The sequence below is a fragment of the Entelurus aequoreus genome, linkage group LG09, assembly GCF_033978785.1.
Source record: "Entelurus aequoreus isolate RoL-2023_Sb linkage group LG09, RoL_Eaeq_v1.1, whole genome shotgun sequence".
Taxonomy (NCBI): domain Eukaryota; kingdom Metazoa; phylum Chordata; class Actinopteri; order Syngnathiformes; family Syngnathidae; genus Entelurus; species Entelurus aequoreus.
Window position 1 is genome coordinate 55,026,172 of NC_084739.1, and position 17,716 is coordinate 55,043,887.

The 17,716-nt window shown below is 38.3% G+C and overlaps 1 protein-coding gene across 3 annotated transcripts in view; it reads right to left on the bottom strand.

Moving 5' to 3' along the window:
* The window catches only part of ncapd3 (non-SMC condensin II complex, subunit D3), a 140,782-nt gene that overhangs the window by 15,075 nt on the left and 107,991 nt on the right, over window positions 1-17,716 (bottom strand). For all 3 annotated transcript variants that reach the window (XM_062058947.1, XM_062058945.1, XM_062058946.1), the window contains exons 31-34: window positions 8,654-8,721; window positions 3,561-3,608; window positions 3,187-3,243; window positions 2,734-2,776 (exon numbers count right to left, since the gene is read on the bottom strand). In XM_062058947.1, the coding sequence (XP_061914931.1) occupies window positions 2,734-2,776; window positions 3,187-3,243; window positions 3,561-3,608; window positions 8,654-8,721 (216 nt within the window). The remainder of the gene's footprint in view (window positions 1-2,733; window positions 2,777-3,186; window positions 3,244-3,560; window positions 3,609-8,653; window positions 8,722-17,716) is intronic.

The following is a 17,716-nucleotide window of genomic DNA, read 5'->3' on the forward strand; positions in this document are numbered from 1 at the left end:
TTATCTATAGTAAATGACATGCTTTTTACTAGAGATGTCCAAAATTATCGGCCGATAAATGCTTTAAAATGTAATATCGGAAATTATCGGTATCGTTTTTTTTTTAATTTTTTTTTTATTAAATCAACATAAAAAACACGAGATACACTTACAATTAGTGCACCAACCCAAAAAACCTCCCTCCCCCATTTACACTCATTCACACAAAAGGGTTGTTTCTTTCTGTTATCAATATTCTGGTTCCTACATTATATATCAATATATATCAATACAGTCTGCAAGGGATACAGTCCGTAAGCACACATGATTGTGTGTGCTGCTGGTCCACTAATAGTACTAACCTTTAAAAGTTAATTTTACTCATTTTCATTAATTACTAGTTTCTATGTAGCTGTTTTTATATTGTTTTACTTTCTTTTTTATTCAAACATTTTTTTAAATATATTTATGTTATTTTATTTTATTAATTTTTAAAAAAATTACCTTATCTTCCCCATACCTGGTTGTCCAAATTAGGCATAATAATGTGTTAATTCCACTACTGAGTATATCAGTATCGGTTGATATCGATATCGGTTGATATCTGTATCGGTAATTAAGAGTTGGAAAATATCGGAATATCGGCAAAAAAGCCATTACAGGACATCCCTACTTTTTACCACTTTGTAGTTCAGGTTCTTCATCACGTACACAGCTACTCCTCCTCCATTTTTGTTGGTTCTGTTGATGTAGTTTAGTTCATATGCTTCCAGATCAAAATCTTTTCCTTTTTTATCATCAATCCATGTTTCTGTGACAGCGATCACTTTGAAGGGTTCGTTGATGTGTTCCAAAAAGTTCTTAATGTTGTTGTAATTTGCATACAAGCTTCTGCTGTTAAAATGAATAATTGACCATGTGTTATCACATTTATTGTTGCAATTATATTGTTCATCTTTATAATAAAAACAGTTATTACTGATGTGGGAGAAAACATTTGTATCTGGATCTATATCATTTTCCAAATCCTGGTTTTTGTGATCTTTGTTGCAAACGTTTTTTAGTTCCATATTTTCTTGTTCAACAATCTTTGATGTTGTTTCAATAATCTCTATAAGTGTAGGTGGATGCAATCCTGAATATAGGTCTTCTTGTTTAGTCCTCCCTTGGAACATACTGTAGTAGTGTTGATGTTGAATTTAGGTGTTTGTTTTCTGTTAGAGTCCATTATCATCATCGTTGTTGTGGAAGCTGTGTAAACTTTAAAATTTGTCCAGGTTCTTGATGTCATGGACAAGTACTCTTGATTCTGGACTTCCATTCAGCTTGATGTAGATTTTACAGTTGGCGCTCCAAATTCCCTGGATTTTTCCCTGCTTTCTTAAGTCGCATGCTTTCTTGGCGATTCCAGCATTACATTTTGTGAGATGCTCATTCATGTACACATTTGTTCCCTTCAGCTTCTTTCCCTGTCTCAGCAATGCCATTTTAGATTTTCTGTTTACGAGTTTCATGAGGACGACTGGAGTGTGGTTGTTGTTTCTTCCGTTCAGTGGGATGCATGTTTCGATGGTATTAATGTCGATTTCAATTTCCTTTGATTGCAGAAAGTTGACCACTTGCTGTTCTGCTGAGACAATATCCATTTCATCTGGTTTACCTTCATTATTCACAGCTTTCGCATAGGATCTTGGTTTAATTCGGTGCCCTGTCACGATGATATCAGTCAAACTTTCTCTATATCAATTGAAGTACGTTTTAGAGCAGCGTCAATTTGCCATGCCGTACAAAAAAGGCACTTTAACAATGCACGCACACGTGTGTGTTATGACTTTTGGCGAGAACCATTTATGTTCTCACTGCAAAACTCCACCCACATTCAGGCAGGCAGACCTTTACCAAATTAGCAGCAGGAGAAATTGGATGTCAGTCTAGGATATAGTCTGGAAGTCATCATTGATTATGACAATAAAACGAGGATGATGTGTCTGAAGATGAAGACTATCTTGGGCTAAATTCTGATTCTAATGAATCTAATTTTGAACCAGATGAGGGAATTGCTATTCCTGTTCCTCCATGCAAGACATGCATGTCAAAAAATGGTAAAACACAGTGGTCTTCATCCCCAAATAAGCGTCATGCAAAACTCCTCTGGGGAAAACATCATAAAGACAGTGACAGGGCTCAATATGATGGCAGCGACTAATGTGACTGACATCAAGTCAACTTTTGAGCTGATCATGCTAGATTCTTAACAGAAACTAATTCGGGAAATGAATTATCTAAAAGGGAGGCCTATTTTTCAGAGAAGTGGAAGGTTTTAAAAAACACATTTATCTGCGTATTAGAGGCTCCTCATTCTAACAGGGTTCTATAAGTCGAAGGGTGAATCGACGGCCAGTCTGTGGGATGCAAAAACAGGCAAAGCTATATTTCGAGCCACAATGTCTCTGGAGACTTTTCCCATTTTCTCCAGAGTAATTGAGATGGACAGTGTGGGAGAAGTGCGTAGAGCAACTTCTTCTAATCTATAACCCAGGCCCTAATATCACATTGGACGAAAGGCTGGTGGCATTCCGAGGTTGCTGCCCATATAGGCAATACGTGCCGTCCAAACCAGCTAAATATGGTTAAGTACATACATTTACACATACATTTCATGACTGTACATTGCGTAAAAGGAGATGCACTGGCTTGCAGTTCAGGAGTGTAAGACGAAACATGGGTTATTAAAAAAAAAATGGTACAACTCACTGTTCCGACTGGACATGAAGAACACCGTTCTCTTCATCATGACCTGTCAAGGCACAGAAAATGTACTTATAAATCGAGGCCAAAGATGTGAACATACTGTACACTAATGCAACCCAAGGGGCTTGTTTATGCATACACCAGATTTAGTCACATGATTTAGGAATACCCAAATATTTTCCAGCAAGGGCACCATACAGAAGAATTGAAGGACGTGGAGGCCATTTTGCACATTGAAAATGCGAAAAGCAATCTTTTGTACTGTAGGTCAGTATACTTGTTAAGTTAGTCAAAACATCTTAGCTTTAAGCTATACATTGACAAAGTACTACAATATCTCATGGAAGATCTATTTATTTAACTTTAAAAACATGCAGGGAGCCAAAATGAACTGCGGGTAAAAAAAAACTCCAAGCTGTACTTTGAACACCCCTGAGTGACAAATTAAGTTCATACTTGTTTCACTGTAAATGGCGCTGAATCCACCCTCAAACGTTACGTTGATTCCAAAATCTGGTTTGAAGGATGATAAGAAACAAGGTGAGAGTGGAGGGACAAAGAGCTAGTAATAAAAAATGTACAGTAATATTGTAATTTAACATTCAATGCTGCTGTTTTGATTAATGACTGTAAAACATACAGTTGGTGTAAAGGTTGATGCTTCACTGACTGTTATTAAAAAAATGTATAGTTTCAATACAGACAAAATCCCAATTATGTGGTTACAAACACCAAGACATTCAAAGTCTTAGGATTTAAGTGTGACTAAGTATGCATTAACTGTGAAGTAATAATAGGACAGATTTAAAAACAATTATAAAGGTGCATACCTCTGGGTGTGCTGATGGCTCTGTTCTTGGCAGCACCTGCATGCATCACTGCAAAAAAGGAAAACACACAACATTAGCAAAGAATACCTAGTTATTGGATTATTTAATAGAAGCAGTGTTTCCCCTGGGTTTTCAGCTTTAGGAGGCGATGCGAAGGGCACACTCCAACTATTCAAAAGTCAAGACATTATCATTGAACAGTTGCCTGGACATCGAAATTAGCCAATAAGATGTCAATCCATCCATTCATCATCTTCTGCTTATCCGAGGTCGGGTCACGGGGGCAGCCACCTAAGTAGAGAAGCCCAGACTTCCCTCTCCTCAGCCACTTTGTCCAGCTCCTCCCGGACAACCCCGAGGCGTTCCCAGGACAGCCGGGAGACATAATCGCCCCAACATGTCCTGGGTCTTCCCCGCGGTCTCCTACCGGTCGGACGTGCCCTGTCCAGGGAGCAACCACCACATCTGGCTCCTCCCGATGTGAAGGAGCAGCGGCTTTACTTTGACCTTCTCCCGAATGACAGAGCTTCTCACCCTATCACTAAGGGGGAGCCCCGCCACCCAATGGAAAAAAACTAATTTTGGACGCTTGTAACCGTGATCTTGTTCTTTCGGTCATAAAGCCATAGCTCTTTACCGGTAGATCGACCGGTAAACTTTGCCTTCCGGCTCAACTCCTTTACCACAACAAATCGATTCAGGGTCAGCATTACTGAAGACGCTGCACCGATCCACCTGTCTTCCTATGAGAAAGCAGCGCAAGAGGTGGGCTCTTTTATTTCTGAGGCTGAGGTGACAGATGAGATTCGCCTGGAGTTGCTTAAAGGCCTACTGAAACCCACTACTACCGACCACGCAGTCTGATAGCTTATATATCAATGATGAAATCTTAACATTGCAACACATGCCAATACCGCCGGGTTAGATTAGTAAAGTGCAATTTTAAATTTCCCGCGATATATCCTGCTGAAAACGTCTCGGTATGATGACGTTTGCGCGTGACGTCACGGATTGTAGCAGACATTTTGGGACACCATTGTGGCCAGCTATTAAGTCGTCTGTTCTCATCGCAAAATTCCACAGTATTCTGGACATCTGTGTTGGTGAATCTTTTGCAATTTGTTTAATGAACAATGGAGAAAGCAAAGAAGAAAGCTGTAGGTGGGAAGCGGTGTATTAGCGACCGGCTGCAGCAACACAAACACGTAGCGGCTACGTCGTAGCCGGTGTTTCATTGTTTAAATTCCCGAACGATGACAGTCAAGCCTTACCATTGGCCTGGGACAAGCTTTACCATTGGCCTGGGACAACAGAGACTCTTACCAGGAGGACTTTGAGTTGGATACGCATGCTTGTGGAGATGGGACAACAGAGACTCTTACCAGGAGGACTTTGAGTTGGATACACGCTACCGAGAGTACGCAGCTGCGGCTTCCAAACATTTGATCGCTTGCCCGTACGTGTGTGCCGCTATGTGCATGTCACGGACGTAACTTTGGGGAAATATATGTGCTGTATGAACTTTGCGGAGGTGAACGGTACATTGGGCTGTGGGATTGAGTGTGTTGTGCGGGTGTTTGATTCTTATTGGCGGGTTATATGGACGGGAGGGGGGAGGTGTTTGCTTTCCGGGATTAATTTGTGGCATATTAAATATAAGCCTTGTTGTGTTGTGGCTAATAGAGTATATATATATATATCTTGTGTTTATTTACTGTTTTAGTCATTCCCAGCTGAATATCAGGTCCCACCCGCCTCTCACAGCATCTTCCCTATCTGAATCGCTTCCACTGCCCTCTAGTCCTTCACTCTCACTTTCCTCATCCACGAATCTTTCATCCTCGCTCAAATTAATGGGGAAATCGTCGCTTTCTCGGTCCGAATCGCTCTCGCTGCTTGTGGCCATGATTGTAAACAATGTGCAGATGTGAGGAGCTCCACAACCTGTGACGTCACGCTACTTCCGGTACAGGCAAGGCTTTTTTAAAAGCGACCAAAAGTTGCGAACTTTATTGTCGATGTTCTCTACTAAATCCTTTCAGCAAAAATATGGCAATATTGGGAAATGATCAAGTATGACACATAGAATGGATCTGCTATCCCCGTTTAAATAAGAACATCTCATTTCAGTAGGCCTTTAAGGCTCTGGATGCTGTGATGCGGTCTTGCTTAAGAAGACTCTGCAACATTGCGTGGACATCGGGGGCGACGCCGTCACTAAGCAACAGGCACCGCCTTTTAAAAGGCACACGGACACACAATGTGTTTTAACGTTCCGTGTTGGTTACTGACTTAATTAGCAAACTGAAAGCTTTTTCTTCTCCCACTAACCCTGTCCCGCCTCACTTTTTCAAGGAGGCATTGGCAACAATTTTTATTGAGAAAAAAATAATGAACAGCAGACTAACTTTTGGTGTTGTGCCTTCTAATTGCAAAAATGCAGCTGGTGAACCTTTGTTAAAAATCAGAATCAGAATCAGAATCAGAAATACTTAATAATCCCCGACGGGAAATTGACATTTTCAGCACAATCCCATTCAAGAGCGGACAAACATTACAGGGAGACAGAACAGGATCGCTGACGGGTCTGCCAACTTCCGGTGCCCCTTACAAAAATGGTGAGAAACAGGGAGGAAGGTAGGGTGAGAAAAAAAATTCAGTCTATGCCTGGGCCCCTGGAGAGGGGGTCCAGACTGAGGCCAAGGAAGAAAAAAAACAAACTCTTAGCCATAGCACACAAAAACATGTGTGTAAGAGGGAAACATCAAAGAACAAAAAGGACATTAAAGACATTAAAAAGAGCAGAGCTGATGCAACCAGCCTCTTCTACACAAAGCCACAAAAGTAAAACAACAACAAAAAACAAATACACTGTGGTGGCCTCTAAAAAAGACTAGACTAGACCAGGAGTATCCTAACGACGGTCCATGGGCCAGATACGGCCTGTCAACATCTATAATCTGGCCCAAGGGATGCCTCGAGTTTAAAAAAATAAATAAATAAATATATGTGCGCGCGCGCACACACACACATATATTCGCGTGTGCACGCACGCACGCAAACACGGGAGTAGTTTGGCACCTTACGATTCGATTCAGGAGGTATGATTCTATTAAAAATCGATTATTGATGCATCTTTAACTTATGCATACTGAGGCAGTTTTACATTTATTTTCATTTCACTAAATAAGCGTTCATCACTTGCAACTTAAAAAAAACATTTATTTGTAATAAGAAACAGTTAAAATAATTCCCACATTTATTAAATTAATGAAAATATGTACAAAACTGGACCATACAGTAGGTATGCTATAATAAAGGAGTTGGTCGGATTTCTCGGTGAGGTGGTTCGCTGCAGTCAGCCAAATTTTAGAACTGTCTGCATTACTTTACTTACAATGAATAAATCGATTATCGACGTTTACTAATCGATTCTATAATCGTCAATGTTTCGAATTGCGATGCATCTAAAATCGATTATTTCTCCCACCTCTAGTTTATATGCATCGATGTCTAGCAAGTCCTTTGTTAACATTGCAGGTGTGTTGATTAATTTTCAATTATCTCAAGACTTGGGCTGGGCGACAGGGCAGAAAAATTTTCACAATTAATTTTTTCATATCATCCAATCTTGATTAATGTCACAAGCTAATTTTTTTTAATTAAAGGCGGATTGTCCCGTGCAGGATTATAGAGTACTGTTGCATCCCTTCTGTTTACTTCGGCAGTATCTTGTAACGACCACGTTTGCCATGTTTGATCAAGGCAATAATATATGCTAACAGCTGACAACTATGATTATGTTTACTAGAGATGCAACAATACAGGTAACCCACGCTACAGTCCATACCTCGGTTTTAGGGGGGTTTTGTGAGGGTAACGGGAAAAACTTTTTTCCTCTCAAAGTTTTGGTCAGCAACAAAAGGTCAACTGGCTGACTGTCTTACGAAAAAGGGGTCATCACCCTTGATGCTTTTGAAAGCATTGAGTGAAGGAAAATGGGTTCTTACCTAAGTTGATTTTATTGTTTCTGTTGTTTAAAATGACATGTATTTGTTCTCAAGAAACATGTGCTATTTAATTTTTTTATTTATAAAAGATAGGGAGATTGTTAACATGTTTCTCCATATACTGGGTTAACGTATGCGCAGGGTTTGTGGGCGGGAAGTGGGGATTGAGTGTTTCCGGTTTTTCCTCTGTGTAAAAGTCTTAAAAGTTGTGAACCAGAATAAATGTTGTGTTTATTCACCTCCATTTAACAATAAAGATGTTATTTTTTTCTGATTACATTTCTGTGTTTATTGTCCCAGTCGGGACCAATACAGTAGTTTAGTCATAACCTTCTATGCCTGCCTACGAGTCCGCATTGAGGGCAGGATTACTGGTGAGCTGTAGCCTAAAGTCTGTCACGAAAGTTGATGCTCTTTCTAACTTCTCTGCTAGTGTTAACAATTTTTCTTTTTTTAATTCTTCTGGGCTGTGAGAGGGGGAAGAGGCACTACGCTGATTGGACATTAATTACGTCGTGAGGAGCCTGACTTAAGCGACGGTAGTCATGCACTGTCGTGCACTCACACGTACACAAACACACACAGGATCACGGTCAATAAAGGCGGATTGGATACTCCGGCTTCCTCCCACCTCCAAATATACGCACCCAAGAATAGGCTGATTGGCAACACTTAAATTGACCTTAGTGTGTGAATGTGAGTATGATTGTTGTCTGTCTGTGTTGGCCCTCCGACGAGATGGTGATTTGTCCAGGGTGTACCCTCCCTTCCGCCCGAATACAGTTGGGATAGGCTTTAGCCCCCACGCGGCCCCGGGAGGGACAAGCGGTAGAAATGGATGGATGGATGTTCCGTGCAGGATTATACCAAGCATTGTTGCTTCCCTTCGGTTTACTCCTGTGGTACTCTTCTAACAGACATTTCCGCCATGTTTGATCGGGGTGATATGTGCTAACAGTTGATCACCGTGATCGAACTCAAATTAATCACATTTATCGATCACGGTGATGTAATCGCCCAGCCCTACTCAAGACATTGTAGAAATTCATAGTTGGATTTCAGTTTTAGCTACTAATAACTTACATGTTTTTTCCAGAACCATGGACTCTAAATCTTCTTCAGGTCTGCATCTTCCACGGAAATGCACATGCCTGCAACAAGACAACGATTATTTTTTAAAAACTTCACATACATATGCAACTTCAGTATATATTAATATACTTGTGGCGGGCTGCCACAATTAAATTTAAGAACCAGAAATAAAGATTTTTTTAAAATCTATATACAGTATATGTTTTAAGCTTGTGTGATGGAGTAAGTAACACTTTACCTTCAGGTGATAAACGTGCTTCCATCTCCTGCAATCATGTTCTACAAAACATTGACTACATTATGTGTTTTAAAATTAAGAGTTTGAAGGTTGAGCAACAGGCTTCCGAAGTAAGTCAAGAAGCACACACAGCATTGTGCAGGAGACTCATTGAAGAGTATAAAGTTAGTGATCGGTATTTGTTTATACATGGTTTGGTGAATATATGCCTAACACTTGCTGTTTTATGTCATGTGTGTTCTGTTTGAATCTCATTTGATCATTATTTGTAAAAGTTTGCTCTGTTAATTTCCAGTAGCTTGTCAATGAGCTGAATCATTGTATGTAAGCATTAGGCAAGCAGCATTAGAGCCAACCTTCTAACCTGCAGAATTGTATTGCTTTTTTTCAGTTTATAACAAAAATGTATAGTTTATTTAACATAATTACTACATGTATGTGCACGTCGTATGTATATCAATGTCCCTTCATTTGTGTGCTTGGTTTTACTGTTGATAATATATTTGCGGGTGATGCAACATTTTCAGACCACAGTCCTGTCATGTTTGGCTGCGACATTGCCTGTTCCTGTGAACCTTGAGCGTTGTATCAAGCCTTACACAAGTGTTTTGTAAGGCTGCAGAAGCAAGATAGCCGAAACTTGTGAGGTACAAAACTTTACCTTACTAGCCTATATAAATCAACCATTTATAAATAAGTATTTCTCTGACTTATTTTCAAATAACGTTCATAAGCCCTGTGTTCTTTTTAAAACAACTGGTTATGTTTAAAATCCCAGTCTTTCTAATATGCTGGACATGTCATGAGACTCGTGAGAATTACTTGCATTTTTTTTAACAATAAGGTTGCTACTTTCCACTTATCACCCCCCTCCTTTAATTTTGCTACATCAACTAATGGTTTAAACGTCTTTAACGAGTCTGAACCTGTGTCACTATCAGCTCTCACTGACTTGATTAACGAACCAAAAGCTTGCTCTCTCACTAACCCTGTCCCGCCTCTGTTTTTCATATGTATATACAGTATATGTATATATATGTATGTGTATATATATATATATACAGTATATATATATATATATGTATATATATGTATGTGTATATATATATATATACAGTATATATATATATATATATATATATATATATATATATATATATATATATATATATATATATATATATATATATATATATATATATATATATATATACACTACCGTTCAAAAGTTTGGGGTCACCCAAACAATTTTGTGCAATAGCCTTCATTTCTAAGAACAAGAATAGACTGTCGAGTTGCAGATGAAAGTTCTCTTTTTCTGGCCATTTTGAGTGTTTAATTGACCCCACAAATGTGATGCTCCAGAAACTCAATCTGCTCAAAGGAAGGTCAGTTTTTCAGTTTTGTAGCTTCTGTAACGAGCTGAACCGTTTTCAGATGTGTGAACATGATTGCACAAGGGTTTTCTAATCATCAATTAGCCTTCTGAGCCAATGAGCAAACACATTGTACCATTAGAACACTGGAGTGATAGTTGCTGGAAATGGGCCTCTATACACCTATGTAGATATTGCACCAAAAACCAGACATTTGCAGCTAGAATAGTCATTTACCACATTAGAAATGTATAGAGTGTTATTTCTTTAAAGTTAAGACTAGTTTAAAGTTATCTTCATTGAAAAGTACAGTGCTTTTCCTTCAAAAATAAGGACATTTCAATGTGACCCCAAACTTTTGAACGGTAGTGTATATATATATATATATATATATATATATATATATATATATATATATATATATATATATATATATATATATATATATATATATATATATATATATATATATATATATATATATATGGGTCTTGGGTGCAGTTGGGTGTTGCAACAGGACAATGACACCAAACAAACGTCAAATGTGGTAAATCAGGCTAGAATTAAGGTTTTAGAATGGCCTTCCCAAAGTCCTGACTTAAACGTGTAGACAATGCTGAAGAAACAAGTCCATGTCAGAAAACCAACAAATTTAGCTGAACTGCACCAATTTTTGTCAAAAGGAGTGATCAAAAATTCAACCAGAAGCTTGTCAAAAGTTTACATACACTTGTAAAGAACATAATGTCATGGCTGTTTTGAGTTTTCAATAATTTCTACAACTCTTATTTTTTTGTGATAGAGTGATTGGAGCACATACGTGTTGGTCACAAAAAACAATCATGAAGTTTGGTTCTTTTATGAATTTATTATGGGTCTACTGAAAATGTGACCAAATCTGCTGGTTAAAAGTATAAATACAGCAATGTTAATATTTGGTTACATGTCCCTTGGCAAGTTTCACTGCAATAAGGCACTTTTGGTAGCCATCCACAAGCTTCTGATTGAATTTTTGACCACTCGTCTTGACAAAAATTGGTGCAGTTCAGCTAAATTTGTTGGTTTTCTGACATAGACTTGTTTCTTCAGCATTGTCTACACGTTTAAGTCAGGACTTTGGGAAGGCCATTCTAAAACCTTAATTCTAACCGGATTTAGCCATTTCTTTACCACTTTTGACGTGTGTTTGGGGTCATTGTCCTGTTGGAACACCCAACTACGCCCAAGACCCAACCTCCGGGCTGATGATTTTAGGTTGTCCTGAAGAATTTGGAGGTAATCCTCCCTTTTCATTGTCCCATTTACTCTCTGTAAAGCACCAGTTCTATTGGCAGTAAAACAGGCCCAAAGCATAATTCTACCACCACCATGCTTGACGGTAGGGATGGTGTTTCTGGGATTCCTCACCTTTTCTCTTCCAAATATATTGCTGGGTATTGTGGCCAAACAGCTCAATTTTTGTTTCATCTGACATCACATGGACAAAGATAAGACTTCTGGAGGAAAGTTCTGTAGTCAGACAAAACAAAAATTGAGCTGTTTGGCCACAATACCCAGCAATATGTTTGGAGGAGAAAACGTGAGGCCTTTAATCCCAGGAACACCAAACCTACCGTCAAGCATGGTGGTGGTAGTATTATTATGCTCTGGGCCTTTTTTGCTGCCAATGGAACTAGTGCTTTATATTGAACAATGAAAAAGGAGGTTTACCTCCAAATTCTTCAGGACAACCTAAAACCATCAGCCCGGAGGTTGGGTCTTGGGCGCAGTTGAGTGTTCCAACAGGACAATGACCCAAAACACATGTCAAAAGTGGTATATATATAAATATATATAAGGGACAAGCGGTAGAAAATGGATGGATATATATATATATATATATATATATATATATATATATATATATATATGTATATATATATATATATATATATATATATATATATATATATATATATATATATATATATATATATATATATATATATATATATACATATATGTATATATATATATATATATATATATATATATATATATATATATATATATATATATATATATATATGAGGGAATCTTTGGGCACCTCACGATTCAATTACAATTCAGGAGGTACGATGCGATTAAAAAAACATTGATGCATCTTTAATTAATGTATATTGATGCTGTTTTACATTTATTTTCATTTCAGTAACATAGCATTAATCACTTGAAACTTTTAAAAACAGTTATTTTGTAATAGGGAACAGTAGAATTAATTCCCATCAAATGTATTAAATTAATAGAAATGTGTACAAAACTGGAACATACATGCCCTTTAATAAAAGGAGCTGGTCGACTCTTTCGGTGAGGTGGCTCGCTATTGTCAGCCACATTTTGAAAAAAGATTTAAGAGAATAGTTTTTTTGAGCATATTCAATATTTTTTAAATTACAGTGGCATTTTAAATACTTTCCACAACACTAAGTTTACACTCCTAAAGGTTTTAATTGACCTGCTTTTAATGACTGATTGTGGTGGTTCAGCCATTTTACTGCTTTTAGACCTGACTGCTACTTTTGACACAGTTGACCACACAATTCTTTTATCTTGTTCGGAAGACTGTGTGGGTGTCAGGGGGACTGCTCTGGAGTGGTTCAGGTCAAACCTGTCAAAGAGAAGCTTCTTTATAAGATTGTGAGACTCTTCTTCACCCACCACTCCCTTGACTGTGGAGTGCCCCAAGGCTAAATTTTTGGGCCCATCCTGATTGCCCTGAATATCATACCACTTAGTGCAATGTTTAAAAAACATGGCATCTATTATCATTTTTATGCAGATGACTGCCAAATATACCAATTTCTATTAATGACCTTACCCCCCTGAGACCCCTACTCAAGTGCCTAAAAGAAACCAAGGCCTGGTTGGCTCAGAATTTCTTAAAGCTTAACGAAGGTAAACTAATATTCTTGCTAGGCCACAGTGGCCCTCTGCTAGACTCTGCATGTTCCACTTGGCATCATTTTAAACAATAGTTTTAAGTTACACAAACATATCAACACCGTTGTTAAATCGAGTTTATGTCATCTTTGGCTTTTATCAAAGATCAAATCTTTTTAATTTTTTAAAACAATTTGAACAGGTCATCTACACTTTTATCTCATCATCTGCACTACTGTAATGCACTTTACGCTTACAGTTAGTCCAGAACTCTGCGGCACGACTTTTAACGTAAACCGAAGAAAGGGAGCACATCACCCCAATTATTGCTTCCTTGCATTGGCTTCCTATTTGTTTTAGAATTGATTTTAAAATTGTACTGTTTGTTTTTAAAGCTTTTAATAGACTTACCCCAATGTACATTACAGACCTCATTGAAATGTATGCGCCAGCTCACGCGCGAGGTCCAAGGGCCAGTTCCAACTTGTGGTGCATAAGACCAAACTTAAGACGAGGGTAGACGGGGGCTTCTCTATTGCAGGTCCTTAACTATGGAAAGTTCTGCCCTTTAATGAATTCCCCAACCCTTGAATGTTTTACTTTATGTCACGTCTAAAAACCCACTTTTATTTTCTGGCTTTTAAATCGACTTGAGTCATGTGGTCCTCTGAGTCTTTTTTTGATTTGTCCTTATTTACTATGGTGTTTTAGTTTATTGATTTTATTATTTCATCTATTGTTATTTTAAATTATTTTACTCTAAACAACTCTTTATTGTTTTTATATGCAGCACTCTGGAAACAGTTTGTTAATAGTACTATATATGTACATAAAATGGATTTGGATTTACTCCAACTTCATTAGCCACGTGTACATGGACAATATTATTTTAATGTGATCATCATTTGGATTAGAATGTTACCGTGTACATGGACCCTGAAATTTTTTTTCTGATTATGACGTGAATTTTCTTGCATCACACCTAAAATCTGAATACTTTACTTTGACATGTGCAGAATCTAACATAACCGGACAGATGTATTATTATTAGTTTGCTCACTGCAAGTGCTGAACAAGCAATGACTTTCACTGTGCATTTATGTGCGGATTGTGGCGCTTCTTTATGTTACAACATTCTGTGTATGTGTTTGAGGATAGAAGTTAGCTTTCGAGAAAGCTGTAATGTCGTGAATAAAACAGCTCGTTAAGACGACAACTGGATCCCTAATTTTGTTACATCGACACATGACACTCCAGAGTCCAGACCATACTTTTGTTTTTAGTAGCCTCGTTATAAAGTAACAAACTCAACAGCATATAACGCTATGTCTGTACATGTTGAATGGGGGGAGATGGCACAAAGACAATCGCTTCATTCAGAGACTATTAAATTTAGTCCCCCTCCACCACCAAAGTATAGTTGACATCAAAGACATGCGCAGTAAGGATAATTTTATCCCGAATTTCGAAAGATGTGTTTTCATGCGCTACAATCCGAATGAGTTTCGGCATAAACCACCCGTCTCAATCGGAATGAAAGTTTAATCTTAACGTGTGCAATATATTTATCTGAACAGTAATTTATTTATTTATATATATTTATATATATATTTATTTATTTTATATATATATTATATATATATTATTTATATATATTTATTTATTTATATATGCACCTTATTGCTTTTTTTATCCTGCACTACCATGAGCTTATGTAACGAAATTTCGTTCTTATCTGTGCTGTAAAGTTCAAATTTGAATGACAATAAAAAAAGGAAGTCTATCGGGTCAAAATATTCCAAATGGCGTGTTTACATTAATCATTTTTATTTTAGTTAGGCTTTAAATCCGATTAAATGTGTCCATGTGCACATAGCTACTGGTAAACTAAAACTCCAACATTCAGGGAGGGCAAAATACTATCTCAATAAACCAGGGGTATACAAAGTGCAACCTGTGTTACATTGTAGTAATAAAATAAGCAGCAACAATAGAAAATAGAGCAAAACGATATAATAAACAAAAAATATGTTAACACTAATTACTTACTACACAGATTTATTTTTAAATATCTTAAACAAAAAAACGCAACACTTTTGTTTTTGCTCTAATTTTTCATGAGTTTACCGCCAAGATCTTTTACTATATCCACAAAAGACCTATTCCTCTCAAATATTGTTCACAAATCTGTTTGCCAAGATAACCCATACCACCTCACAGGTGTGGCCTATAAGATGCTGATTAAACAGCAATATAGAATAGAATAGAATAGAATAGATGGACTTTATTGTCATTATATGTGCATATAACGAGATTAAGGACTCCAACTTAAGGTGCAGTAGTGGGAACAAATATGGGGTAAAAATAAATAAATAATAAAATAAAATAAATTACACAACAGCCAATAAAGAAAAAAACTAACAATTGAAATAAACAGGCTACTATCCAATATTATTGCACAGGTGTGCCTTAGGCTGCCCACATTTAAAGGCCATTCTGAAATGTGCAGTTTTACTTTATAGGGAGTCTGGGGGTGTCAGAAAAGCAGTCAGTATCTGGTGTGACTACCATTTGCCTCACGCAGTGCAACACATCTCCTTCGCATAGAGTTGATCAAGTTGTTGATTGTGGCCTGTGGAATGTTGGTCCAATCCTCTTCAATGGCTGTGCGAAGTTGCTGGATATTGGCAGGAACTGGAACACGCTGTCGTATACGCCGATCCACAGCATCCCAGACATGTTCAATGGGTGACATGTTCGGTGAGTATGCTTGCCATGCAAGAACTGGGATGTTTTCAGCTTCCAGGAATTGTGTACAGATCCTTTGCAACATAGAGCCGTGTATTGTCATGCTGCAACATGAGGTAATGGTCTTGGGTGAATGGCACAAGATTGGACCTCTGGATCTCGTCACGGCATTCAAAATGCCAGTTCCTTGTCCATAACATACGACTTCCCACACCATAACCCTACACCCATCATGGGCCAATCGATTTACAACGTTGACATCAGCAAATCCCTCTCCCACACGATGCCACACACGCTGTCTGCCATCTGCCCTGAACAATGAAAACCGGGATTCATCTGTGAAGAGAAAACTTCTCCAACGTGCCAGACGACATCATTTGTGAGCATTTGCCCACTCAAGTTGGTTACGACGACGAACAGCAGTCAGGTCGAGACTCCAATTAGGACGACAAGCATGCAGATGAACTTTCCTGAGACAGTTTCTCCCAGTTTGTAAAGAAATTCTTAGATTATGCAAACCAATTGTTGCAGCAGCTCTCAGGAAAGCTGGTCTCAAGCGATCATGGAGGTGCACCTGCCGGATGTGGAGGTCCTGGGCTCGTGTGGTTACACGTGGTCTGCAGTTGTGAGGGCGGTTGGATGTACTTCCAAATTCTCTAAAACGCCTTTGGAAACGGCTTATGGTAGAGAAATGAACATGAATTCACAGGCAACAGCTCTGGTGGACATTCCTGCAGTCAGCATGCCAAGTGTGCGCTCCCTCAAAACTTGCGACATCTGCGGCATTGTGCTGTGTGTTAAGACTGCACATTTCAGCGTGGCCTTTCATTGTGGGCAACCTAAGGCACACCTGTGCAATAATGATTCTGTTTAACATTTTGATATGCCACACCTGTGAGGTGGGATGGATTATCTTGGTAAAGATGAAATGCTCACTAACAAAGATTTGGACACATTTGTGAATAATATTTGAGAAAAATAAGTCTGTGTATGTAGTGAAAGTTTTAGATCTTTGAGTTCAACTCATGAAAAATGGGAGCAAAAGCAAAAGTGTGCGTTTATATTTTTGTTCAGTATGTACAACGCTTTTGTAGCCTTTATAAAAAAAATAAATGCATCATCGCCGATCAAACAAATTAAATGATGATGTCATGTTGACAATGCCCCCACCATCCTATCCCTTAAACGTACATTTTTTTCCTTATGGTAGATTTATTTTAATTTCTTAATTACTGTTTGAAAATGATAAAGAAAAATAATCTATGTACATATTTTGAAAAAATGTATAGACATGTTTACTTGTATGTTCAAATTGTTTGAATTTTGTGTGTCATATTGTTGTTGAGGGCAGCACGGTGGTAGAGGGGTTAGTGCATCTGCCTCACAATACGAAGGTCCTGAGTAGTCTTGGGTTCAATCCCGGGCTTGGGATCTTTCTGTGTGGAGTTTGCATGTTCTCCCCGTGACTGCGTGGGTTCCCTCCGGGTACTCCGGCTTCCTCCCACCTCCAAAGACATGCACCTGGGGATAGGTTGATTGGCAACACTAAATTGGCCCTAGTGTGTGAATGTGAGTGTGAATGTTGTCTGTCTATCTGTGTTGGCCCTGCGATGAGGTGGCGACTTGTCCAGGGTGTACCCCGCCTTCCGCCCGATTGTAGCTGAGATAGGCTCCAGCGCCCCCCGCGACTCCGAAGGGAATAAGCGGTAGAAAATGGATGGATGGATGGATATTGTTGTTGAAATAATGAGCCATATTTGGTCAGCTTGTTAC